Source organism: Pongo pygmaeus, chromosome 6 (assembly GCF_028885625.2).
Source record: "Pongo pygmaeus isolate AG05252 chromosome 6, NHGRI_mPonPyg2-v2.0_pri, whole genome shotgun sequence".
In the NCBI taxonomy this organism is placed as follows: domain Eukaryota; kingdom Metazoa; phylum Chordata; class Mammalia; order Primates; family Hominidae; genus Pongo; species Pongo pygmaeus.
In genome coordinates, this window is record NC_072379.2 from 4065004 (window position 1) to 4091797 (window position 26794).

The 26794-nt window shown below is 47.9% G+C and overlaps 1 protein-coding gene across 4 annotated transcripts in view; it reads left to right on the forward strand.

The window, feature by feature from the left end:
- Positions 1-26794, forward strand: part of SDK1 (sidekick cell adhesion molecule 1) — a 989261-nt gene that overhangs the window by 707867 nt on the left and 254600 nt on the right. For all 4 annotated transcript variants that reach the window (XM_063667220.1, XM_063667221.1, XM_054494717.2 and 1 more), the window contains exon 14: positions 4132-4268. In XM_063667220.1, coding sequence (XP_063523290.1) covers positions 4132-4268 — 137 coding nt within the window. The remainder of the gene's footprint in view (positions 1-4131; positions 4269-26794) is intronic.

Genomic DNA, 26794 nt, shown 5'->3' on the forward strand with positions numbered 1-26794 from the left:
AAAGATGCCGTGAACATTGTTGAAATGGCAACAAGGACTTAGAATATTGCATGAACTTAGCTGGTAAAGCTGTGGCAGGGCTTGAGAGGATTGACTCCAATTTTGAAAGAAGTTCTGCTGTGGGTAAAATGTTATCAAACAGCATCTCATGCTACAGAGAAGTCTTTCATGAGAGGAAGAGTCCGTTGACACGGCAGGCTTCACTGCTGTCTCATTTGAAGAAATTTGCCACGGTCCCCCCAGCCTTTAGCACCCACCACTCCCCAACAATCCAATCAGTCTGCAGCTATCAACATCCAAGCAGGACCCTCCACCAGCAAAAAGATGGTGACTCACTGAAGGCTCAGATGATTGTTCACATTTTTTAGCGTAAAGTATTTTTAAATTAAGGTGTGTACATGTTTTTTAGACATAATGCTATTGCACACTTAATAGACTGCAGTAGAGTATAAACAGAAATTTTATATGCACTGGGAAACCAAAACGTGTGTGACTTGCAAATTGCAATATTCACTTCATTGTGGTGGTTGGGAACTGAACGTGCAGTATCTCTGAGATATGCCTCTCTATCACAAGGCCCTTTACATTATGAAACAGGTAATATTGAACACGAGATATTATCGAGGGGATTTTCATAGAGGGGAGAGACTGAAGCTGGGAAAAATAGATATTTCCTTCCAATGCTTTTGAGTCCTGTGATTTACGGAAAAATCACACTTTGCACTGGGCCATCACACCGAGTGTGACTTTGAGCCAATGGAGTGACTTCGGGGGACAGTCGCAGAGAAGGATGCTTGCGTCTCTGCACATCACGGGCACTCAGGTCCTTGGGCACTGCCAGGCGGGTAGCTCTTGCCACGTACATTAAACGCCTCAAGACTAGTTTGCTTTCTAAGTTTTTAAGTATTTGTTTCTAATCTTTTAAAAAATCTTTTTACATCCCTAAATCTCAGGCTCTTGCGACCATTTTTGCTGTTCAGTGTGCCTGTTTCTGGTAGATCCTTCTCATCTGTTGCTTGTGGTCTGCTGGCAGGAGGGAAATCAGAAACCACTCCAACTAGAATCACATCCTAGCTGAGAGGGGCAGAGGGACGGAGGGACAAGTGTGAGCGTATTCCAGGGACTGTGAGAGCTGACCCCTGGAGGACAGAAGCTGCCCAGTGAGTAGCCTCCATTTAAGTGAGTGTCTGCAAAGCACTGCAGCCTCAAGAGAAAGGCAGTCCACCCACCTGGAAGATGGGTCATTTCTGTGTGCACTCTCACCTCGGGCTAAGAGAAGCATGATTTGAAATCAAGTGCAAGAGGCCGTGTTTTCACCTCTGTGGGAAAGACAGACTTATAGAATTTAGAATTCAATCAAACATAACCCCCTCGAGGTCATCAGAGAAAGTGTGCAGAGACACGGCAGCTTGTCAGGGGCCACAGGTCACCTATTCCTATTGTCTTCTAGGAGCCTGTCCACATCTTATAGCATATGGTCACCTGGCCCAAGAATATCTGTTTTGCAAGGTTTGTCCTGAGCTGGCTGTACACCCTCTCCTGCCCTGGCTTCTCTCCGACTCCTACTGTGCGTGTCTGCAGAGCTTCCTGGCTCCTCAAGCCTCTAACCCACCTTTAGTTTCACGGCCTGTCTCCCATCCTGACTATTACGGATGACCATCTCACATTGTGTCCAGTCTGTGAGAACGGCTTCCAGTGAGCTGCCCTTGGGGTCCCAGAGCTAATGTCAAAAAGACATCCCAGAAATTGTGAACATAAGCTCATTCCTGGTCTCTCTGTGCAGGCCAGTGCATTTTCCCTTGACCCTGTCTGGCCTCTCTGCCACCCGGGGCAAATCCCGCATTCCTACCGCCCTCACTGACCCCAAGCCTCCCAGAGTTGAATCACTGGCCACATGGTTGAACCCAGTCTCTAGCCCCCTCCACTCCCCAGAGGTCAGAAGGCTGAGCCATCACCACTGGCTCAAAGCCCCAACCTTCTAATCCCCATGACTGGCCTTCCCAGCATGGCCAGACCCATCCTGGAAGGATTTTGGGGCCACCATGAGTACCCCCAAGAAGCATAAGCTCAGCTGTGGTCTGAGAGGCGCACCATCATGACGAAAACCATCCCAGTCACTCAGGAAACTTCAACAGTCTAGAAGTTCCCTCTCAGATCAGATACATTCTTTATGATAAACTCTCTTATTTGGCTATATCTGTCAGATTTATTTGTATTTTCTTTTCAGGTGGGACTCTTTCAACAACTTTGGTTTGGTTTCAGGCCAAACCGATTCAGATTGCAGTGGGGGGAATAGGAAGTGGGGCTTGCTAACTGGCATTTCCGCTTCTAAAGGAGATTCGGTTATTGGAGAACTCAAATAGAAATGACAGCTCCGCCCAGGTGCAGTGGCTCATGCTTATAATCCCAGCAGTTCGAGAGGCTGAGGTGGGGGAGGATCGCCCGAGGCCAGGAGTTTGAGACCAGCCTGGACAATATAGTGAGGCCCTGTCTATGCAAAAAATAAATAAAAGAAACGAACTATTCCTTTTCTGATTCAAAACTTAATTCACAGTTAAAGAGAAAACAGGATGACATCCTGGGCTCTCATTTATTCTTTATCGCACTAATGTACAACGTAGTTGCAGTCTACATTAGAAATATTAGTATGCTTATAAATGGTGTGCATGGATTAGAGCTGTTTCTTAGGGAGCTGAAAGCACAAAACAGCTTAATAAATTTCAAAATGTAATGAGTACATTTTTAAAATTAAAAATATCAAGTATAATTATGGCTTTGTGTTCTGACCTGTGTGGGTCGGCAGTAACTGATGTCTGAGAGACCAAAAGCTGGTTAGTGGTGAGCCGGGTCACACTCAGCATCCCCTCCTGGCTGGCACTGCCTGGCAGTGTTTATGGAGGGGCAGCCACCCAGAACAGCCCCGGAACGGGGTCCTGCCCCAGATTCAGGAGACGTGAAGTTTCACTACGGGGCCCGGGCAGCTCATGGTTTTAAGGTTATAGACTCAGCCTTGGTAGAAAACACATAGTAGTGTTTTGCAGCTTTGTCACCGGTAAATCCCAGTAATTTTTTTTTTTTTTTTTTTACTAGTAACTTATTTAAAGAATTTATTCTCTTTAATTGCATTTCCATTTCATAGCCTTGCTGATGTGTTCTTTACCATTTCCATGGGATTTTAGTGAGCGTTTTCACCACACTTCCTTTTAAGTGCTTCCTCCAAATCCCTTAACTCCAGCAGAAGACATAATGACAGTGTAACCTCATGCTGTCAATAAATGCGGCAACCTCATGCTGTCAATAAATGTGGTCTAAGAATACATGCGGGCATTTTCGCTCATAACTCCAAATGGCTAGTGTTGGAAATGTTCCCGTTAAATGTATCGGGACTTTTCCTGTGTATGTATCGGGCCGTTACATGTATCGGGCCTTTTCCTGTTAAATGTATCAGGCCTTTTCCTGTGTATGTGGTATTTCCATGACCAGCTTCTAGTTGTAAAAAACAAATTGTTGACCATGTTTTCTCAATTAAATAATGTATGTGTAGGCCGGGTACGGTGGCTCACACCTGTAATCCCAGCACTTTGGGAGGCTGAGGCGGGTGAATCACGAGGTCAGGAGTTCAAGACCAACCTGGCCAAGATGGTGTGAAACCCCATCTCTACTAAAAATACAAAAATTAGCCGGGCGTGGTAGCGGGTGCCTACTAGGGAGACTGAGGCAGAGAATTGCTTGAACGCAGGAGGCGGAGGTTGCACTGAGCCGAGATTGCATCACAGCACTCCAGGCTGGGCGACAGAGCGAGACTTGGTCTCATAAAAAATAAAAAATAATAATGGATGTGTAAACGTCTGCGTCCCCTCCCCCTATTTATGTGACAGCGTCAGCACTTGTTTTGGTAGCTAGCATAAGGGTTCAATGAAATTATGACCAGAAAACAAAGTAACACTATGAATAATGAAGCTGGGTTTTGTTTGTCCTTTTTTGAGAGTTAATATTTGTGTTTGGGGCATATTTTATGTTATTCATTTCCCAAACATGACACAGCAGGATGGTCTGCTGTAAGAGCTCAGGCTCACCATGGATTCTGACGTGTGTTTTCTTCTTTTTCCTTTTCATCCCATTCGATTCAAGTGAACTGCCTCATTCACCTCAGAACCTCCTGGCCAGCCCTAATTCTTCCCACAGCCATGCCGTGGTGCTCTCTTGGGTCCGGCCCTTTGACGGAAACAGTCCTATTCTTTATTACATCGTGGAACTGTCTGAAAACAGTAAGTAGCAAAATGAAACTGTCACCATGGGTGATAATCAGATTTTCGTGTGTGCTCTTAATGTCCTTAACCCTTACTTCTGGGTCAGACCCAAAACAACTAGTAAAATGCTGTAATGTTTTACAGGGTTTCAAACACAGCCTGCCCTTTAGGTAAGAGAAAAAACCATGCAGGACCTGAGAGAGGGAAGGGAAGAAGTCCTTAGTTAGAGGGGCTTTTGGGGGAGAGTGGATTTGGGGCCCCGTGGGAGGGCCGTGCGCACAGGGCTGCCCCGAGCAAAGCCCCACACAGTGTCACTCCCAGGGCGAGCTGGAAATGGGTTAACAATGCCTGCCACCTGGGCGACTTGAGAGTTCACCATCGCTGCCACTGCTCACGTCTATGGGAGGTTTTCTCCGGTGTAGACGTGGTGCCAAATGTTCAGCACCCTCTTCCTGACTCACCTTCCAGGACCCCTCTGCCCCTTTACCGCCATCCTTGGAACTCTTCTACATGAAACATGCTCCTTCCGTGGGCCACTCACAGCCTTGGCTCTCCTCCAGCCGCCAAGCCCTCCTTCCCTTCTCTTCCCAGCTGGTTGGGTGATGTGTCCCCTGCCGTGTGCACCCACTCATGCCTCTCCACTCTCCCTGGAATCTCTTCCTGGGAAATCGCATGCACTCCTGTGATTTTAATCGGCATATTTTCCTTGATGACTCAAACATTTATATCCTTCACCAGGCTTCCAGGATCACTTATAGGGCCCAGCAACTTGACATCTGTATCGGGTTGTCTCACAGGCCTCTCCAACTTAACTTCTTCCCACTGCATCTTTTTAATGTTTTTTTCTTGTTTGTTTGTTTGTTTTTTTTAACCTCACTCCTGCAGCCACCCAAGTCTCTACTCCCAGCACCCTGCATTTCTATATTCCTCAGCTGGAACCCTAGGAATCGTCCCCAGTTCCTTTCCCTGGACCCCCGCCCCCACCTCCACACCCCATGCATCAGCAGTCCTATCAGTCTGTTAACTAGGATTCTGATCCCTTTCCTCTCTGCCTCGGACCACTGGTACCTCTCGCCAGGACCACTGTTGCAGCCTTCCAGCCGGCCCTGTTTCCTCTTCCAAACCATTCACCTGCCAGCAGCAACACTGATCTTCCTAAGATATACCCAGACCAGGCCACTCCCCTGTCCAGGTCCTACAGGGGTTCCTGCTGCATGCAATATAGAAGCCAAATGCCTCACTCCCTGTGCAGCCTCAGGTCACCCTGGGCTACTGTGCTCTCTCTTCACCCCGGTTGCCACACGGGACACATGAAACTCAACGCGGGTTTTATGTTGACTCCCTGAATGGGCCAAGTATCTCATCTCAGGGCCTGTTCCTTCCCCTGGAAACCCACAGAGCTGGATTGTCACCCTTCATGGTAGATAACCTATTACCTCCACAAAGAAGCTCTCCAGCACGCCAGCCAGATTTCACCTGTTGTTTTTTGTTTGTTTGTTTATTTTGAGATGGAGTCTTGCTCTGTCACCCAGGCTGGAGTGCAGTGGCGCAATCTCGGCTCACTACAACCTCTGCCTCCCGGGTTCAAGCGATTCTTCTGCCTCAGCCTCCCAAGTAGCTGGGACTACAGGCACCCGCCACCACATCCGGCTAATTTTTGTATTTTTAGTAGAGATGGAGTTTCACCATATTGGCCAGGCTGGTCTCAAACTCCTGGCCTTGTGATCTGCCCACCTTGGCCTCCCAAAGTGCTGGGATTACAGGCGTGAGCCACCACACCCAGACTCCAGTTTAACCTTTTAATATGTAAGCTGGCGGCCTCCCTCTGTTATCCCATCTGTATTAGTCCGTTTTCACACTGCCAATAAAAACACACACAAGACTGGGCAATTTACAGAGGAAAGAGGTTTAATGGAGAACTCACAGTTCCACGTGGCTGGGAAAGCCTCACAATCATGGTGGAAGGTGAAAGGCACGTCTCACATGGCGGCAGACAAGAGAAGAGAGCTTGTGCAGGAAAACTCCCCTTGTACTAACCCTCAGACCTCGTGAGACTTGCTATCAGGGGAACAGCACAGGAGAGACCTGCCCCCGTGATCCAGTTACCTCCCACTAGGTCCCTCCCACAACTCATGGGAGTTCAAGATGAGATTTGGGTGGGGACACAGGTGACCCACATCACCCATCATTTATTCCAGATGAGGGTCTCCTTCCCTGAGCCTCCCCCAGGCAGAGCCAGACGCAGGTATCGTGGCTGTTACCACAATCCACTTTATTTGGCCTGTGGTTGTCTCCCGATGATACTGGTGACAACCAGTATCCCTGTTTTCAGGACAGCTAGCAGTGGTGCACTCTCGGGTACCCTCCCCTGAAACCCAGCTCCCTGTGGGTCCCTGGTGCTGCTCACTTCTCTGGGCAGATTCAGCCTGAGTTCTGCCGTGGCTCTTCCCAGCTGACGCCAGCCTGTACACGCCCCCTGCAATTATTGACATAACTCACTTTATTTCTCCTAATTACCTTTTCTACACCCTCGTCCTCCCCTGGTAGAGGTTCCCTTCTGATGATACTGCATGCTCACACCACAGCCACACCGTTTGATCCCCATTTCATAGCTACAGGAATGGATGTGCAGAGGCTGTAAGTCATTGTCACCTGCCCAGGGTCACACGGCGATGGGAGGGGAAGATGGGATCCCTGCGCTGTCTGACTCCTGAGCCGGCGCTCATCACAAGTGTCAGGCATCCGCAGAGGAGTCTTGGGAAGCAGAGTGTGCTGTCATACACTACAGCGGGGCTTCGTAGAGAGGCCACACTTGGGCGTTGGTCTGTGTGGACGTGGAAGAAGCCACTCTGTGAATCTGAAGAACCATTATTTGAGTTCTGCACCACGCAAACCAGTTCACCGAGGGAAGGCCCAGAGGCAGTATGTTATTCCGGGTCTTGGGCTTCTAAGGTTACACCCTCCAGTCCTGGGCACCACCTCGGAGTGAGGCCAGAGTCCAGGCCATTCTCCCCCTTGCAGGGGCATCTCTGAGGCCAGAGTCCAGGCCCTTCTCCCCCTTTCAGGGGCATCTGTGAGGCCAGAGTCCAGGCCCTTCTCACCCTTGCAGGGGCATCTCTGAGGCCAGAGTCCAGGCCCCTCGCCCCCTTGCAGGGGCATCTCTGAGGCCGGAGTCCAGGCCCCTCGCCCCCTTGCAGGGGCATCTCTGAGGCCGGAGTCCAGGCCCTTCTCCCCCTTGCAGGGGCATCTCTGAGGCCGGAGTCCAGGCCCCTCGCCCCCTTGCAGGGGCATCTCTGAGGCCGGAGTCCAGGCCCTTCTCCCCCTTGCAGGGGCATCTCTGAGGCCGGAGTCCAGGCCCCTCGCCCCCTTGCAGGGGCATCTCTGAGGCCGGAGTCCAGGCCCTTCTCCCCCTTGCAGGGGCATCTCTGAGGCCAGAGTCCAGGCCCCTCGCCCCCTTGCAGGGGCATCTCTGAGGCCGGAGTCCAGGCCCCTCGCCCCCTTGCAGGGGCATCTCTGAGGCCAGAGTCCAGGCCCTTCTCCCCGTTGCAGGGGCATCTCTGAGGCCGGAGTCCAGGCCCTTCTCCCCGTTGCAGGGGCATCTCTGAGGCCGGAGTCCAGGCCTTTCTTCCCCTGCGGGGTGTCTCTGCAACTCCCACTCTGGCCTCTTTCCTCCCAGAGATGGGGCAGGATAGAAACCAGCCTGTGTGCAGACGGCCGTCTTAGCTTCCACTCAACAGCTCTGACCGAATGGGGAAGGCCAGGGTGTTACCGATTCAGATAACCTCTGAGAGGAGAGGAGAGTTTCCAGAGGATGGCGTGGCCATGCTGCCTGTACGTAAAACAGGACTTGACAGTGATCTGGACGGAGAGAGCAGGACAGGGGCAGAGCTCGTGTCTGAATTCTGGTTTGCATCCACCCTAAGGACAGCCCTCGTCGGGCGCTGTCACCGCGGGCTTCAGGACTGTGTCTCCTTCATCTTGGTGCCCCTCATTCCCTGCACTCAGTAGGTACTCAGCAAACGAAGTGAAATTCATCTCTCCAGTGGAGTCCTCTTGTGATGGACTGAACATTATAGTCATGAACCATCTTCCAAAACAGAGGCGTTCTACCTTCCCCCATTTCCATGAAAGAAGGCATGGCTTTGCGATGCCCGGCCCACGCTCTTCTCAGCTGATAGCATGACTGGCTCCTCCAACCAGTCAGCTTGTCTCCGTGAGAAGCAGGTTTCGTGTGTAACTATCCAGCCAGCCACCTGTTACAGTGGTGAATCTGGGCTGGGCATCTGCTCTGCACTCTGCTGGGTGCTGGGTGCTGGGTGCAGAGCTGACGTGATCAGTCTCCACCGCGAACAGCAAGGAGACAGTCAGAGGCAGCGGTGCAGCCTCCGCGTCGCACGTTCCCAGTGAGGTATGTACATAGTAATGTGACTGTATAGAAGGCAAGTCAGAGAAGGTCTTCAAAGAAGATGTGACATGAAACCTGGGCCAGACAGGCGACAAGGGACAGCATCAGCAAGGGCGCCTCAGTGCCAGGCCTCCAGGCTCGGTGGGAAACAGCTGCCCATGAGATGGGGCTGGGGCATTGCTGGCGGTGTGTATTGGAGTTACCTGGGAAAGTTCTTCCTCCTCCTTTGTGGCTTGGATCAAATATCACTTCTGCAAGTCCCATTACGCCCAGGCAGAAATGGCTTTTCCCTCCTCAGGGCTCCCATGCTATTCTACATGCTTCCCTTTGAGGACGTGCATCATAATTCCTGGCTTGTGTCCGTCTCCTGGCAAGACTGGGAACCCCTTCAGCGCAGGCGGGGTCTGTGTGTTGGTCCTCTGTGCTGTGACACCAGCAGAGTACCTGGCACACACAGGATGGCTCTGTAGGTGTCCAGCTGCTTTATTTCACTCAGAAGGGGACAGGGAACGTCAGTCACCCCTATTAGCCTCTGGCTCTCCTGAAGCTGGCTGACATTCCCAGCTCTCTTTCCTTCAGAGCCTGGAGTGTGGGTATTGTGGCGTGCAGAATCTAGAGTGGGTACCATGGTTGCCTCCTGCCTGTTCTGATTTCCACTGTGTGAGGGAAGCCCGTGACCTTGGCTGAAGCAGCCTGTGCTGCTACCGGCTGGTTGGTCCGTGTCTTCCTGCCGTGGCAAATAGGAAGAGCAGCACTGTCATCTGGACCAATGGTCTGGTTTTTATTTTTATTAGCAACAAATGCCCTTAAGAAGCAGCTGAACATGCTGGCTAATTAGAGCCAGAAAGAACAGCTTAGCAGCAAGTGCACTAAAATGGAAATTGCACTTGGCCTGCGCTCAGCATGTGCAAGTGGTCAGCACTAAATAACGCCATCTACTAGGTCTATCCCTCCGGCTACTCGGGACACACTCCACAGCCAGCTCCTCCTGGCAGGCTGACTTGGATGCCATTCTCCTGGAAGCCAGGGATCCTGCAGGGGCCAAACCCGCATGTTTTAGTGGCGGAGGCAGGCACTTGATAGCCTCTGCTCTGATGACATTCCTGCCACTGCAGAAGGGCCTCTTCCGAGCTCAGTGGAGCAGAGCCTGAGGCTTGAACTGAGCCTGCACCCATGTATGGGACTCAAGGTGCATCTCTGGATGGAAGATACACGTGGCCCTCTGCAGGCATCCCAGGGTTTACCTCTCTGAGAAGTGTGATGGTTCTCCTGTCCCAGGTGCCTGTTTAGTAAGCCTGGGGCTCAGAGAGGGGCAGTAGTGTCCTAGGCCTGAGTCAAGGCACCCCCCTGGTGGATTGAGGAGGGCAGAGGGTCAGGCCAGGTGGCGGATGAGGGAAGCCTGGGGGATCCCTGCATTGAGAGAGTGCAGGGATTCTTGATGGCTTGACAGTGGGGACCCTGTGACCAGGCTGAGAATTCTGTTGAATAATGAAAGCGTTTGGCCCACTCTCTAAAATGCTTATCGATTGTGATCAAGAATGATCTTTCTTTGAGATTATTATGATCCTGTGGAGGGAGACTGTCAGGTAAGAATTGTGAAAGACTTTGCAGTGTGGCATAAAAAGGATTACCGGGTGTCTCATCTAGCTCCCTTCAGGGTTATCTGATTCGATAGGGACCCACGCTTTCCATCGTCTTTGGGCTACTTATGTTTGTAAATTGTAGAAATCTTATAGTAATGCACTTTGAGTAATGCAAATTTCTTTTCCAAAGAAATGCAAATAAATGCAAATTTTATCCTGTAGAATATAAATATAGCTATTGCTCTGCAGATACTGACCAGTTTTGCATCTATTTATAAATTCATTTTAGCTCTATCAATATGTTGTGGGCTGTTCGCTTTCTCTTTTGATACAGTTGAAACATCTTACTGGTTCCCTCATAAATTAATGACTAAACTAAAATCTTTGATACATGTAGATTCTATCTTTGCATTAGAGCCATTATTTTACCTTCTTAAAAATTTATTCTTTAACATGAGGGAGTTGGCATTGCACAGTGTTAGAAATGCAGATATTCGTTTAATGCAACAGTTGCCACCAGTTTCCACGGCAACCTTGATATTTGGAAGAGGCCATCCTAGTTCTCAAACTGAGCGTCTGCGTGTTTTCCTTGGGCTGGACAAAGGCGTCCCATGGCTGAAACAGAAGAATGGTGGCCTTCTACCAGTTATCAAGAAAAATTAAGTCCTTTTCTTACGATTTTTTTTTTCAACCTTAACACCTGCTGTTGTATGTCTTGTGGTAAATGCTTGCAGGTAACAAACATACTTATATTAAAAATTCAGAATCCTTCATTCTAACTCAGTCCTACAGTTAGTTTTTTAATAGGATGAGTGTTCATAATTGTGATTTCGTATTATACCTTGTAATACTTAAATTTAATTAAAATGTAAAATACATTTGTACTTTTTATTATTCAAGTTATGCATGCTGATTAATAAAAATTTAGAAATCCCTTAAAGCACAAAGAATAAAAACGATCACTACAGTCCCTCATACGTTGAAAGCCAGCCCTGCACCCAAGCCCTTGGTCCCTCCCCCAGCCAGGACTTGGCTCCCTATTTATTTCCTCTCTGTGTTCTGTCTTCAAAGCTCTCCCTCTCCTGGCTTCTTCTGCCTCAAAGGACTGAGCTCTGCTAATTACCTGCACCTCCTGACTTCTCACGTGTTCTATCTACTCTTCTCTCCTGAGGCCATGTTGTCATTGTTCTAAAGGACAGAGCCAGTGAGCTCCACTGAGTCCACATCCCCTCAGCTTCTCTGCAAGCAATGCTCTTGATCACTCCCCGCACACAGACCTCCTTGTTCCCAGGACTTGGCTTAAGTCTTTCTGTTCATTCTTCCTTCTTATTCTCTCCTCTCCGTCCATTTTCTCTGACTTATTGAAGACTCTATTTCCCCTCCTGCTCCTAAAAGGTTGGCATTCCCTACTTTGTCTCACTCATACACTGGTCTTCTTATCACACATGCTTTTCTAGGGATCTCATGTTAGTGCATGGTTCATCTTTGACCCATACGCCGTAAGTCCCTACTGTGTTTTTCTAACCTAGACCTCTCTGCTAAGCCTCAGATTCTTGTAACCAAATGTCTTCCAGACATCTTCACCTCCATGTCCCATGGGCTTATCAGACTCCAACTCTAAAATAGAACTCATCATCTGGCCCCAGAGTTGTTCCTCTTCCAAGTTAGAGATGATGTCAAGGCTGGGCGCAGTGGCTCACACCTGTGTTCTCAACCACTTTGGGAGGCCAAGTCAGGAAGATCACCTGAGGCCAGGACTTTGAGACCAGCCTGGGCAACATAGCAAGACCCCATATCTACAAAAAATTAAAAAATTAGTCAGGTGTGGTGGCTCATGCCTATAATCCCAGCTACTCGGGAGGCTAAGGTGGGAGGATCACTTGAACCCAGGAGTTCAAGGCTGCAGTGAGCTGCGATCGCACCAAGGCACTCCAGCCTGGGAGACAGAATAAGACTTCATCTCAAAAAAAAAGAGAGAAAAACATAATGTAATTCTTGACTCCTTCACTATTAATTCTCCCCAGCAAATCAATCAATAAATTGTGTGGGGTTTACCTCATGCATTTTTATCAAATCCACTGCCCTGCCCTTCTTCGTTCCTACTGCCACTGACCCTAACTGGCTGTTGCCCATCACTGTGATCAACGGATCTGGGATCCTCAAATCCATCCTCCCTTGAGCCACCAGAGCGAGCTCAGTAATGCAGGAACCTGACCGAGTGATTTCCCCTGCCTGAAGCCTTCCAGAGGATCTGCAGAGAAGCCACCACTGGGGCTGGGCAGGAAGGCTTCCCCGCACCAGCTGGTACTGCAGACATGGCCCAATTTCTCATCCCCAGCCCGTGTCCTCCCTAGGTTGCCAGCCCTACTTCTTCTGTATAGAGGTTCTTGTTCCCTGAAGAGGGGATTCTAGGCTTCTTAGCATGGTAGCAGCACTGTTTACTATCTGACCACCCCCTGCCTCTCCGATTTATCTCCAGCCGCTCACCACTCTGCTTTTCTTGCTTCAGCAACGAGGCATTGCTCCAGATTCCCTGGGGACACCAGATATTCAGTGCTACCGCACCTTTGCTCACCGAATCTGGGAATTCTCACCCTGATCCTGCCCCCTCTGCCTTTGCCTGATCAGCTCTTACTCAGCATCTCCTTTTAGGCATTGCCTCTGGTCTCAAGGTGCTACCCCATCTCCTCCCCTAGGGGTGCCACACCCACCTCCTCCCCCTGGGAGCGCCGTCCCCATCCCCTCCCTTGGGGGCGCTGTCCTCATCTCTTCCTCTACTTGCGTTGTCCCCATCCCCTCCCCTGGGGGCGCTGACCCCAACACCTCCCTCCTGAGTTGCCTCAGCAGTGCTGAATCAACCAATTGGCAAACAGCCTTTAGGGCACCAGCAAAGGCAAGATGGCAACACTAATGCAACTATCTAGAAGGCAATCGTTTGAATAATCTTTCTACTCCAACTACACAAAGATATCCTCCCGTGTCTTCATTCAGAAGGTTGAGGGTTCTGAGTTTCGGGTCTTCTGAGGGTTGTTTTAGTTTGTGTTTCAACTGCTAGTATTCTTGAACCCATTCTGCCAAGTCGGTTGGCTTTGTGCACTTTCTCTGCTATGATCTGTTCATTTTCTTTGCCCCATTTATCTATCCAAGGCCTTAGGGATTTTTTTTTCTGTCATTTGTGACAAGGATTTTTTTCAGTTTGCTTTTACCATTAATGTTGGTACATTACTTTTTGACATACAGAAGTGTTTGATTTTTATGTAGTTAAATCTATTGATATTTTCCTTTGTCACTTCATTACTTTTGTGTTTGGATATTTCAACACTCTCAAGCCTAAAATGAGGATTCTTATAGGTTTTTGCCTTGTTTATAAAGGTTTAATTTTTAATATATTTAACTCTGTAATTTTTCTGGAATTTAGGTGTGTTATATACTCTGACATATGACTTTTCCTTTCTTTCAAATGATCCATTTTCCCAATATGATTTATTGAATAATCCATTTATTTATGATGTCTCTTTCTTTGTATACTCAGAGGATCTGTTTATATAAAAGTCTGCTTGTGGATTATTTAGTTCCATTGATTCATTATCTCTTTTTCTGCCAGTTTTATAGTATTTTAATTGCTTTACTTCCAAAATGTGTTTTAATAACTGATAAAGCAATTCTCTTCAACTTTTCAGAATTTTGTTATTACTTGTCATCATTTATTCTTCCAGAAAAAACTGAAATTATTTTGTTTCAAAAGTAGTCCCATTGAATTTTTAATCATGTTAAACCTATGAATTGTTTTATGAGAAGTGACTTCTTAGTAATTCTGGTTTTCCATCCAGAAAATACTATGCATACCTATTTATTCAGCTGTTCAGTGAGGTTTGCAAGTTTATACCCATAGGCTGTATACTTTTTTGTCAAGGTTGTCCTGAGATTTTGTGTCATTGCTACTGTAAATAGCAGTTTTTCCCCATTTCATCTTCTAATTAGTTATTGTAGGAACATAGGAAAGCTATTGACGTTTAGATATTTATTTTCCATTCAGCCATATTCCATATTCTTTTATTATTCTAATGATTTTTCCATTGCTCTTCTTTGCATTCAAGGTAGATAATCATATCTTTTCCAAATAATAAAAATGTATTGTTTTCTTTTTGTTTTTCCTATCTTACTGTGTTGGGTGGAATAATTTTAAATGATTGGCATAGTAATGTCTCTTGTGTTTTTCCTGATCTCAGTGGAATGTCTACTAGGATTTTACTGTTAGGTGTGATATTGATTGTTTTTATTGAGATATAATTTGTATGTAAGAAAACGCAGAGACCTTAAGGGAGTTTTGACAAATATATACAGCCATATAGCCCACACCTCAAAATACAAGTCATTTACAATATTCGAGAAAGTTCTTTGTGGCCCTTTCTAGTCAGTCTGACCCCTTCTTTTGACTTCTGTCACCATAGATTAGGTTTGCCTGTTTTTGAACTTATAGGAAATTGTTACAGGATCTTTGGAGTGTCGCTTTTCTAGCCAGAAACCTCTGTGGCTGGTGGCACTTTTGTCCGAGTTCTCATCCTGTATCCAGGAAGAATGAGGTTCACAGACAAATAGAGGGTGAGGAAGATGAAGAGGAGCTTTACTGAGTGTCAGGACAGCCCAGAGGAGCCCCACGGTGGGTGGCTGCTCTCTGTAGGCAAGTTGTCCCATCGTGTCTGCAGTGAGGAGGCCTGGAGTGGGTGGCTCCTCTGCTGGCCGCTCATCCCAACAAATGTTCAGCTCTCAGCAGAGAGAAGGCCCTGGAGAGGATAGTAGCTTCTCTCTGCGACTGGTTGTCCCAGCATCTGCAGCTCTCAGCAGAGAGAAGGCCCTGGAGAGGTTGTTCTGATGTCTGCAGCTCCCAGCAGAGGGTAGCTCCTCCTTGCAGCTGGTCCTCCTGTCATCTGCTCAGCTCTGGCTGAGCCCAGGGTTTTTATGGTCTTCAGTGCATGCTTTTTTTTGGAGGAAGTGCATGCTGATTGGCCAATGGGTGACCATGAGTGGGCCTGGAAAAGGCACCACAAGTTCCCAGTCCAGCCAGGGGGACTGGCAGCCCTGCCCCCAGCCTCCAGGCCCTCACTGGCCTGAAGGTGGGGCCTCACCAGAGACCCGCCTTCTTCTGCCCAGGAATCTGTCTGCCTCCTACTGCCATTCATGACACTCATGCTTGCCCTGACTTTGCCCCCAGATCAGAGTGGGCGCCAACACCAGGGAGCAGCCAGGCAGTGAGAGAGGCACTTCCAAGCCTGCGAGGGTAGGGGGTCTTCCTGGTTCCCCAAGAGTGCAAGAATGCCTGAGTCTGCAGCCGTGGGTTTTGGCAGCTGCAGCTGTGCCCAAGAGGGCAGGGATCCTGCCTGCTCCCAGCCCCCCAAGAGCACAAGGAGGCTTGGGTCTGCAGCCACAACTTGGGCAGGGCTTCTGCCTACTCCATGGAATGGGAGGCCCAGGTCTGCAGCCACGGTTTGGGCAGCTGCAGCGGCACTCAGGGAGCTCTCGCCCCAACTCGTAAGGGGCAGAGCTTCCACTTGTCCCCGGCTCCTATGGGCTCCTTGGAGTGAGCGGCCCAGCAGCGCCTCCATGCAACAGCTGGCATGATGGCAGCAGCAGGCTGTCTAGAGCAGCCGGCTGCTGCCATCAAAAGGAACATGATACTGACTTGAATGAGCAGTTTTCTTTATCATGTAATACATTCCTTCCATTCCCACTTCTTAGGATTTTTTAAAATTATGTAGGAAAATGTTTTATTTCTAAGCAAATTATTCTTAAAATAACAGAATATTCCATTTAGAAATACCCCTACATTTATGTGAGAGAATTCAGAAAATGAATACGCTTCAGGCTCTGGCATGAATTCCCAAGGCCCTGCCCCCTGGACAGGTTTCAGAGCTGATGCTCTGAGGGATGTGGTCTTCATCTATGACTCTAGGTTCCCAAGCCTCAAACCTGAAATAATGTACTTTTCCTTAACTCAGAAAGAAACACTGTTTTCTGTGAATTAAGAGTTAATCCCGTATCTTCATGTTTTCTAACAACGTGCAGGAGGAACGACCCTTCCGTATCTTCCGCATCACTCACTGTCTTCCACATGGAGTTCCATGCAGTCGGCGTCTCCGCTGCCTAGGGAGTGCTGGCTTCTCTGGATGACCGTGGGAGCTTCCTTTTGCAAGTGTGCCATCCATGTGTCCCTTTATGCCTTGGCTACCAGGAAGCCCAAAGCTAACCTGAGTATCTAACTGAAGTACCTCAGTCATTCCTGCTGCTCAGAACGTCTCCATCTCTTTGCATTCTTCTCCTTTATGAGTTTGATTTTGTTTTTGTTTGTACTTATGTCATTGTATCACCCAATTTTATGCAGATTTTCACTTTAGAAGATCCTTAAGCTCTCTTTAAAAATAGGAGATATCTCTCCCGAAACACACACACACACACACACACACACACACACGTATGTCACCATACTTGAAGGGCAGGCTCATGTGAAACAAGCCATCGACCTTCTTTCTCTCCTTTATGTTCTTTCTCCCCATTCCCTTGGGTACAGAGCACAGTCCCTTCAGGCAAGTCTGCAAATCGTGCATCCACTACCTCCTGACAGCGTTAGACACCAGGAGGTACCAGGAAGAGCGTGAGGTCCATTTTTCAAGGCAAAGAACACTCACAAAATTAAATCACAAATCCAAGAATATATGAGGGGGCATCAGGTAGTATGTGATCGCTTGCCAGGAAAGTGGATCTGAGAATCAGGACCCTCAGGGAAGGGGGGTTCCCTGTGGGCAGGTGTGGGCATGGAGGCCCTTGGAGGTGGGCCATGAGCAGAATGTTCAGATGGGCAGTATTCAGATGCCCTGGTGCCTTGGTGTGGGAGCTGGTGGCCAAGGACTCCGAGGCTGGGATGCAGGGCAGCAAAATGGGAGTTCAGGAAACTTCCCAGTGAGTGAATTAGTAAGAGCAGAAGGATCTTTGAGCAGGAGAAGCTGGAGGCTGGAGGCTGAAATGGACTGCTTTATAAAAAACCATTTTCTAACTAATAATGTATTTTTAAGTACAAAGTAATACATGCTCACTGAAGCTGGAGAAATAGTAGATGATGTATAAAGGGAGAGTTCTTATCTCCCCCCACCATGAGGGAGCACTGCTAGCAGCCTCGGGTGCATCATTCCTGGCTGAAAAGGGACGCCTGCGAGGGACAGAGAGGGACCAAATGATGCCAGACCCGAGTCTTGTACAACAAAGAGCTGCACAAAGCCGGGAGCTAGGGAAGGTGGTGTGAAAGCAAGTTTTTAGCGAGATTAACCTGGTAGTGGCCTACAGGGAGGTGTGTGTGAGGCTCAGAGAGTGGAGGGCAGCAGGAAGCTGAGGGCCTGGAGCAGGAAGGTGGTCATTCCCAAATTGCTGATGGGGTTTCCCTGAGAAGGAGGAGGCCCAAGATGGCCTAGAGCCCCAGGCCTGGACCTGGAAGCAGGAGGCCCGCTGAGGAAACCGGTCTGGGAAGAGCATCCGTGAGCTTGACTAGAGCATGCTGAGGCTGAGATGATGTTCTGGGGTTCAGGTTGCACTATCCTCCGGACAGCTTGTCCCGCCTCCAGCATGGAACGTTCTGGTGCCCACAGCGGCCTGATGCTTTTTTGTGCCTCTCCGCCTCTGCTTTCTGAAGCATGGCTTGGTTTTGTCAGCTGCTGGGCCAAGACTAGCTTTTGGAGCACGTTCTCTGAAGCCCAGTGCCTCTCCTGAGCCCCTCCCCAGCATCTTTGCGGGAGAGGTTCCTCCTCCACAAAGAGAATCTCTGAGCTGCACGGCTGGGTTGGTTCTTTCTCTGCCACAGGTGCCTTTTCATGTAGGGAACTCGTCAGCCGTCTCCACACTGCTCTCCATGAAAGCTGCTCCTGGCTGTCAGCGCACAGTCTGTTCAACATCTCCATCCCCTGTTGCTATTATGGACTTAAAAGCTGATGGGCTTTGTGCTGTTTTGCTTGCCAAAATGGCAAAGAGACTTTGTTCTTCATGCTTCAAATCATTTTAATGCTGTCTTTGAAACACACCTCACACAGGCGTTTTCTAATGGCCTCGGACTTTTTGGGGAGTATTTCATATTTTAGCTCGTCTTTCTTTGGGCTTTTTCATATTAAGTCTCCCATGCATAGCATTTGTCCCCATTTTAATAAATGCATATCTGGGGAGACAGTACCTGTCACAGGTGTTTATGAAGGGGGGACCATGGCTGTGTTGGAGGCCCAGAGGGGGCTGAAGTCTGCTTCTGAGTTCACTTCCTGTTAGCTTCCTGCCCTCACCAAGACGAGGTGGGGGTCAGACAGCTCAGAGTGGCTCCCACATCCTTGGTTGGTCCTCACCTTCTGGAATCCTCTGGCCCAGGCTGTCCCACAGGATGGCATAACTTCCTGCACAGGAGTGCCTGTGTTGACCGCACGGTGCAGAATACAGCATGGCTCCCATAGCTTGAGCTCCAGGAGGTCAGGCCAGCTTCCATCCGGAGAGGGGCCCCTGCTCCACCCACTGCCTGCCAGCCATCTCCAGCCTGTTGCAGGGGGTTTGCCACCATAGGGATAGGTCTCCCACCCAAGGTCGAGTTCCCCAAGCTTCTGGATGTGTCCAGTCACAATTTCCAACCTCCTCCCCCTTCTCTGGAGGGAATGGCTTCTCCAGCACATCGGCCCACACCTCCCGGTGAGCATGTGTTTCCCCTTGGGTCCAGGTCAAAGTCTGGCCTCAGTGGGCCACCTTTGGTGTCTTGACCTGAGACTCTGGAGGCCACAGTGCCCTGGATGTAAGCAGTCTACGGCCTCAAAGCCTGTTCTGGGATCATTTTGGCTGCATCCATTAGCTGGGGGTTTCATGTATTTCTAAATATCTCAGCTCTTTAGTTCTTAACTTTTTAAGACAAAAACTTGGTGCATTTTAATCCTGAGCTTGCAGACCTTTATGGTTTCTCTAAAGATATATACAACAGAGAAAGTCTTCCCAAAGGGAAGGATATCAAAATGTATTTATACTGTCCACTCTGTGGTGTTTTGTTTTAGGTAGAAAGTATCCATCTACTTCCTATTCTTTCTTCCCCCATTCTATGAAGTCTTTTCTGGCCTAAGCCTCTTTCTTTCTCAAGCGTCCTCAGTGGTTTGTCCCTGTCACTCCTGTGGACTCTGTCTTCTCTTCCAGGGTTGCCACGAACAGGTCTGTTTCACAATGTTCTTTTCAAATTGTGTTTGTCTTAGATGTGTTTCATGCCTCAATAGAGTCACATTCATCCGGGGGCCCTCGCAGTCCCCTTGCAGGAGTACAGTCTGTTCTACAAATGTATTTACCAGCTTAAGCTTGGAATTCTACAGTGCCACTAAAAATTATGTTCCTTTTGTCATTGTAAGAGTTTTTTAACTAGAATCCTGCAGAAAACGCTTTATATAACCTTTGCATAACTAGTTATTATCTATGCTTCTCTCTTAATGCCCAGATGAGCTCTGACTAGACCAAGAGAAGCTTTTTCATAGCCCTGGCTGTGCCCGTCTCTGAGCCCAGGCTCCAGCCTGGAGGGATGAGTGGCTCAGAGTAGGAGTGGGTTCCGAAGCCTCACCCCAAGCAGTTTAACTGCATGGAGGCTGAAATTCTTTGTTGTCTGGGCTTTCAAAACTGTGTTATTTCTGTTCATGTGATGACAGTAATTTAAGGGCACTTTAATATAGAGGAGGAAATGTCATTCCTTCCGCCAAACTAATCTCAGTAACTCACTGAGCTGAACACTAAGATATAGGTCGGAGTCTCCAAAAACGTGAAAGTAATTACCCAAAGCATTGAACAACAATGAGAATGGTTTAAAAAACAAGAACTGCAGTATGGACCTGTGCCTGTTTCATTTCAGTTCCTTCCCATACTCTTTATTTTCCAAAAATTTTAAGTGAACTTCTATCATTTTTTATGGCATAAATAATGTACATACACAAACATATATATACAAATACATATACACACAAAATATACATAAAATTTACCATTTTTTACCCCTTTAAGATGGAAAAAAATGTGGTTGGGAGATGGATATCTGGTTCTCAGGGGTGGATCCAGGTTTAGTTGTGTAATTTTGGAGCTCTTGTTAAGAAAAATAATACAAAATTGAAAGAGCCTCTGCTGGGACCCGGGGAGGGCCCGATGCGATGGGAGCCAAGAGCTCCAGGTCGCTCTGTGCATCCTTCTTCTGGGGTTGGCATGAGCCTCCTTCCTGGAGGGCACTGGGCAGTGCTGTTTGCAGCTCATGGAGCCCTAGCCCTTTGCTGTTGCTCCACCCCATGGGCATCAGGCCCCACCAACACTGAGGAGTTCAGCTTGAGCCATGTCTGGGACACCTCATCCTCCAGCCTCTAGCCTCAGGAGGAATCCCAGTGGCTTTAACCCCAGCTCTCTGATAGCCCTCACTCTTGTGTGCCTGGGCACACGCATGTGGACATATACACATGGATCTGCTCTTCTCATGCAAAACACATGACCTTCCACTGCAGGTTCCACCCAGGGCCTCCTAACCTGCCCCTCCCCTGCCTGCTCCGGACCAACCACTCATGATAGGTCTTTCTTTTTTCTTACTGAACTTTGTATTTTAGAGCAGTTTGGAGTTTACAGAATTGTTACAAAGATGGACCCCCCCCCCCCCAGCTTCCCCTGTGACACTGGTGTGGTGCCTTTGTCACAGTCAGTGAGCCCACAGTGATACCTTATTGTTCACTGTAGTCACTGCCCCCTTCCGAGCTCCGCAGTCTCTCCCTGATGACGTCTTTCCCGCTCTGCTGCAGGATCCCATCCAGGATCTGTTTTGTAGAATGTCACTCAATCGGGATTTGTCTAATGTTCTTCTCGTAGCTAGACTGGGGTTATGGGGCTTTGGGAAGAAAACCAGGGAGGTAAAGCGCCATTCTCATCACATCACATCAAGGGTGAACCCTGTCAACGTGACTCATCACTGCTGATGCTTGATAAACCTTCCAGACGTGGGGAATTTAACCTGATCTGTGCCTAGGGCTAGACTCTCAGCAGCACCTGTATTGAGTGTGCAGTGCCACCCTAAGGAATGCAGCCTGCTTATACTTGGTGTCTAGAGAGACAGTCTGTTGTGGTGGAGGGGAGCCTCTGATTAGCGCAAAGCCTCCCCTCTCAGCTCCATGGTGGGGGCCCTCGCGGGCATTGCTCCAAGACAAGCTCATCTTCTCCTTCATGTCTGCGACCAAGCCCTTAACTTTGCAGCTTTAAATCCTAGGCAACAATGAGATGTGGAGTTTGCACAAGGAGCATTAATGGTGAGTGGAGAGACCCTGAGCCTTCACTCCCTCCATTTCTCATGTGGAAATGAAGATCATTATATCCCCCTCAAGGTTACTGTGAAGGTTGAACGTGTACACATATAGGCATCAACAGTAGCTCCAACAGAGTGGGTGCTTTTGTTCCACAAACACGTATTGAGCTCCTACTGTGTGTCAGGCACTCTTCTAGTTGCTGAGGACCAAACAGGGAATAAAATAGATCCCAAGGGAGCTTAGCCAGTGGATAACTCTTTAAATGGATCACCATGATTATTATAAGCTAATACTTATATTTCAGGAGATTCAATATGCAGACTGTTGTAGCAAAAACAGTAGTAGAATTCAAATTAGAAAAATAATAAATTTGCACCTAATTTTTCCACTTAACTGTAACCTGGGGGAGCTATCCTTATTTTAATGAAAGCATGCTCATTCTCATTCATATAAAAATGAAAAGTAAAGCATCAACCAAATTACATTTTTCACCCACCAATAGACAATTACAACAGTTACAAAATGCTCCATGCTGGCAATGCTGTGACAAAAATATAGCTCCAACAACCAATAACATTTTAACCATATTTATTTCATCTGTTCCTCGCTTTTCTTTTGGTAGAGTGTTTTAAAGGAAATTCCAGAAATTATGTCATTTCATCCCTAAGTGATCAGTAAGCAGCTCAAAAAGTTGATTACACCTAACAGAATTAATAGTGGTCCTTAATATCACCTGCTATTCAGTCTATATTTAATTTTCCCTAAGTGTCTAAAAAGAAAGGTCTTTTTACACTTGAATCAGGGTCCAAACAAGGTCCATCCATCGTACTGGTTGTTTTGTGTCTCAGTGTCTCTTCATCCACAAAACCCCCACCTACCTCCCCACTTACTGCCTGGGCAGAGGCCATGACAGTTGTCCTATAGAAGGCCCCAGGTCCTAGATTAGGATTCTGGTGATTCTGGTGTTTAATTGGTTTCTGCACCTTTTTTTTTTTTTTTTTTTGAGACGGAGTCTTGCTCTGTCACCAGTCTGGAGTGCAGTGGCTTGATCTTGGCTCACTGGAACCTCCGCCTCCCAGGTTCAAGTGATTCTCCTGCCTCAGCCTCCCAAGTAGCTGGGAATACAGGTGCATGACACCACGCCCGGCTAATTTTTTGTATTTTTAGTAGAGACGGGGTTTTACCATGTTGGCCAGGATGGTCTTGATCTCTTGACTTCGTGATCCGCCTGCCTCGGCCTCCCAAAGTGCTGGGATTACTGCACCTTCTTTATTGCTTGGAGACTGGATTTGAGCTGCCTTCCGTTTCCGGGTGGTTTCTTTTCTTATGTGAGAGTGTGTGTGTGTGTGTGAATACTTCTTGGGTATTGCCGGTACTTCCTGCTGTATAACCCAAGGAGGCACATGACACCAGCTGCTCCACTTCTGGTGATGTTGAGATGGAGCCACTCTAGATAGCCGCCACCTGTGAAGTTCAGCAGAAGTTATTTAAACTTCCCTGAGTCTTGGTTTCCAGGAGTGAAAAAGAGGCCCGGTAAGACCTCCCCAAGCAGGTTTCTGTGGCTACAGCCCTGAAAGCACTTCCAGGCTGCAAACTGCCACAGAAATGTTATGTATTAATAATATGACAATGCTTTTGGCAATTAAGGAAAATCTCCCTGCTGGGTGTGGTGGTTCACTCCTGTAATCTCAAGACTTTGGGAGGCCAAGACAGACAGATTGCTTGAGTCCAGGTGTTCAAGACAAGCCTGAGCCACATGGCGAAATCCCGTTTCTACAAAAAATACAAAAATTAGCCGGGCACAGTGGTGCACACCTGTGGTCCCAGCCTGGGGGATGGAATGTGTTGTAGGGCTAGGGGTGGAATGGATCATGACTGAGGCAGGAGGATCGCTTGAACCCAGGAGGCGGGGGTTGCAGTGAGCCGAGATTGCGCCACTGCACTCCAGCCTGGATGACAAAGCGGGACCCTGTCTCAAAAAAGAAAAGGAAAAAAAAATCTTCTTTCAAAAAACATGTTCCTTCTTCAGACACCTTTAATTGAGAAAATGATAATGCTCTTTTTTATTGGAAAAAGCTTCCAGTACATTTTCAAAGATTGGAAACCACCAGCTTTTTAAACCGACAGCTAAAGCGGAGTTGTGATTCATTCCTCACGATTCTCGGCCTTACCACTAAGAAAACAAAAGTGTAGTGATGCCCTCTGTAGAACGGAGCCTGGCTGGGGAAGTGTAAAATCCCTCAGTCTTCTAGATCTGAGAGTCCCTGAAGGGGAGGAAAAAAGGTGTTAAACGTTTATGGGATGGTTTCCTTTATCAAAAGATTCTTCTACCTCCCAGCCTCCAAGACAAGCACCCTGTGGCCCTCTTCTGTGAGGACCAGCTGGGGGAGGACCCTTTTAAAGGGGTGTTGCTTATTGATTGTCAAGAACAGACTTGCTATTTAAATTTTAACAGTTCTCAGCAAGCTTGCAATTCCAGAGCTTGAGAATGAGCAAATCCTTCCCAAAACAATTTTTTTTTTTTTTTTTGGTACAAATCAGGGTGCCCAGAGATGGATCGGTTCGTTTGTATTAGTTTTCACTTTAATCTCTCTTCCTGCCAGACCTTTTATTTTCTAGTGGAAGAGGAAAAAGAATAAAGAAAGAATCCTATAGTTGCAGCAGGACTGAGCAGAGCCCCGAGATGCAGAGGTAATTAATAGGCCCTGTTGTCAAATCAAACCAGGCAGCAGACTCTGGACCCTGAGGCTGGGGTTCTGGACTTTCGGGAGCTGTTTACACTCCGAGTGAACAAACAGCCAGGATCAGGCAGGGCTAGGCTGGCGGGATGGGGCCTAGGGCAGGAAGGCGGCATCTCTAGGCTTGCTCTGCCTCTCCCGCAATCTGATTAATCACCTCAGTCACCTGGTTACAACAGTTGTCCTCTTGACTGTCTCTTTCTGAAACCATGTTTGTTCACTGTGCCTGACCGAGCAGGTGAGTGGCTCACTGCTAGACACTGTGATGTCTGAAGGAAGAAAGGGGTGGACGAAGAGCTTTACTGAGTCCAGTATCAGTCAAGCTTCCTGAAGGAAAAGATGGCATTCCTGAATGAGAGCAATCAAGGAGGAAGTTTTAGAAGGGGAATGTTTGCAGAGGTGCAGGTGGAGGGGAACCACTGTTATCGGGGTCTGGTAGCCTCAGAGTGGGTTTCACTCTAAGGTTCAAGAGCCCGAGGCAGTTGCAGAACCCCAGAAGGAGAGATGGTGTAGGGTGGCTGCTTGGAAAAGAGGGGGACCCTTTGGATGAAGGACACAGGTAGCCCCAGGCAGCCTCCCAGTGAGGAAGGAAGAGCCTTACATTTGCTCCCCTCGTCTACAGGAAGCCTCAGGGCAGGAGTCCCCAGGACAGAGCTGGGTAGGGAGGGTGGAGCTTGGATCTAGGGAGAGCAAGCTATCCAGCACACTGGGCCAAGCTTACAGCTAGATGCTTTCAATGTATGTGATTTCATACTCGGGGAGTCTTGGGGGTTATATATTATCACCCCATCTTTTCATTATTTCCTTTAATTTGTTTTTTGAGACAGAGCCTCGCTCTGTCACCCAGGCTGGAGTCCAGTGGCGCAATCTCAGCTCCCTGCAACCTCCGCCTCCCAGGTTTCAGCAATTCTCTGCCTCAGCCTTCCGAGTAGCTGCGATTACAGGCACCTGCCACCACGCCCGGCTAATTTTTTTGTATTTTTAGTAGAGATGGGGTTTCACCATCTTGGCCAGGCTGGTCTTGAACTCCTGACCTCGTGATCCACCCGTCTCAGCCTCCAGAAGTGCAGGGATTACAGGCACTGTTTTAATCTTTAATGGTAGTAAAACACCCATAAAAAATGCATCATGTTCACTGTTTGTAAGTGCACAGCTCAGTGGCATTAAACACATTCATGCTGTTTTGCCACCGTCACCACCATCCTTCCCTAGAGCTCTTTTCATGTTGCAAAACTGCACCACTAAACAATCACTCCTCATTTCCCTTTGCCCTGCTCCTACTTTCTGTCTGTGTGAATTTGACTGTTCTAGATGTCTCATGCAAGTGGAATCATACAGTATTTGTCTTTTTGTGACTTATTTCACGTAGTATACTGTCCTCAAGGTTCATCCATGTTCCGGCTTGTGTCCTAATTTCCTTCCTTTAAAAAGCTGAATAATAGCCATTGTATGGGCAGATCGCATTTTGTTTACCCGTTCATCCATCGGTGGGCAGTTGAGTTTGTTAGGAATAACGCTCAAAATCCTAAGGAAACTGAACACTCGAACAAAGGATTCTTAGCAAAGCAATTTTACTTCTGCGTAGAGAGGTGCCTCCTTGGCCAGTCGCCATGACAGCACACCTGAACAAAGGGGCACGAGAGCCTTTATTCCTGACACAAGTCCTGCCCAGTACCCTTTCCCCATTGGCCGGGGTCGGGTCGTACAATCTAAACTAATTCCGGTTGGCTAAACATTTGATTTTTTTAAGATAAGGTGGGCACGTAAAAGAAAGCGAAGAGGAAAGGGGAAGGGATGTTCTGTAACGAACTAGAAAGTTAGTCCTCTTTCAAATAAAGAAAGGAATGTGAGCTGGTACTGATGACACCTGGTACTGTGGCATGCCTGGGCATCTAACAAAGGCAAAAAGGAAAAAAAGGGAAAAGGCAGCGGGGGGGAGGTGTACTATAAATTAAAGAATAAAAGATAGATTGGGTTCTTTGAAGAGAAACCTCATCATATCCCTCAGGTTGCTTCTACCTTTTGGCTACTGTGAATAAAAAGCTGCTTTGAACACAGGTGTGCACGTATCTCTTCGAACCCCTCCTTTCTGTTCCTTTGAGTGTATACTGAGAAGCAGAATTGCTGAATTCTGTGGTCATTCTGTCTTAATTTTTTGAGGAGCCACCATACTGTTTTCTGTAGCAGCTATACCATTTTATATTTGCAACAACCGTGCAGTGGGGCGGAATTTCTCCACATCCTTCCCAACCCCTGTTATTTTCTGTTTGTGTGTATTGTGTTTTCTTTTAATAATAGCCACCCTAGTGGGTATTAGATGCAATATCATTGTGGTTCTGATTTGTCCACTGTTTTCACGGAAGTTCAAACAAAACTGAACACCCTTAAGTGGGAGAGCTCGTAGTCAGCTGTGGTCTCCATGCTTCTTTCTTCTACATACCAGTTCTCTTCAGAATGAGAACGGTATTTCCATGGAAGCTGGACTTGGCACGAAGGGGCCCTGCCT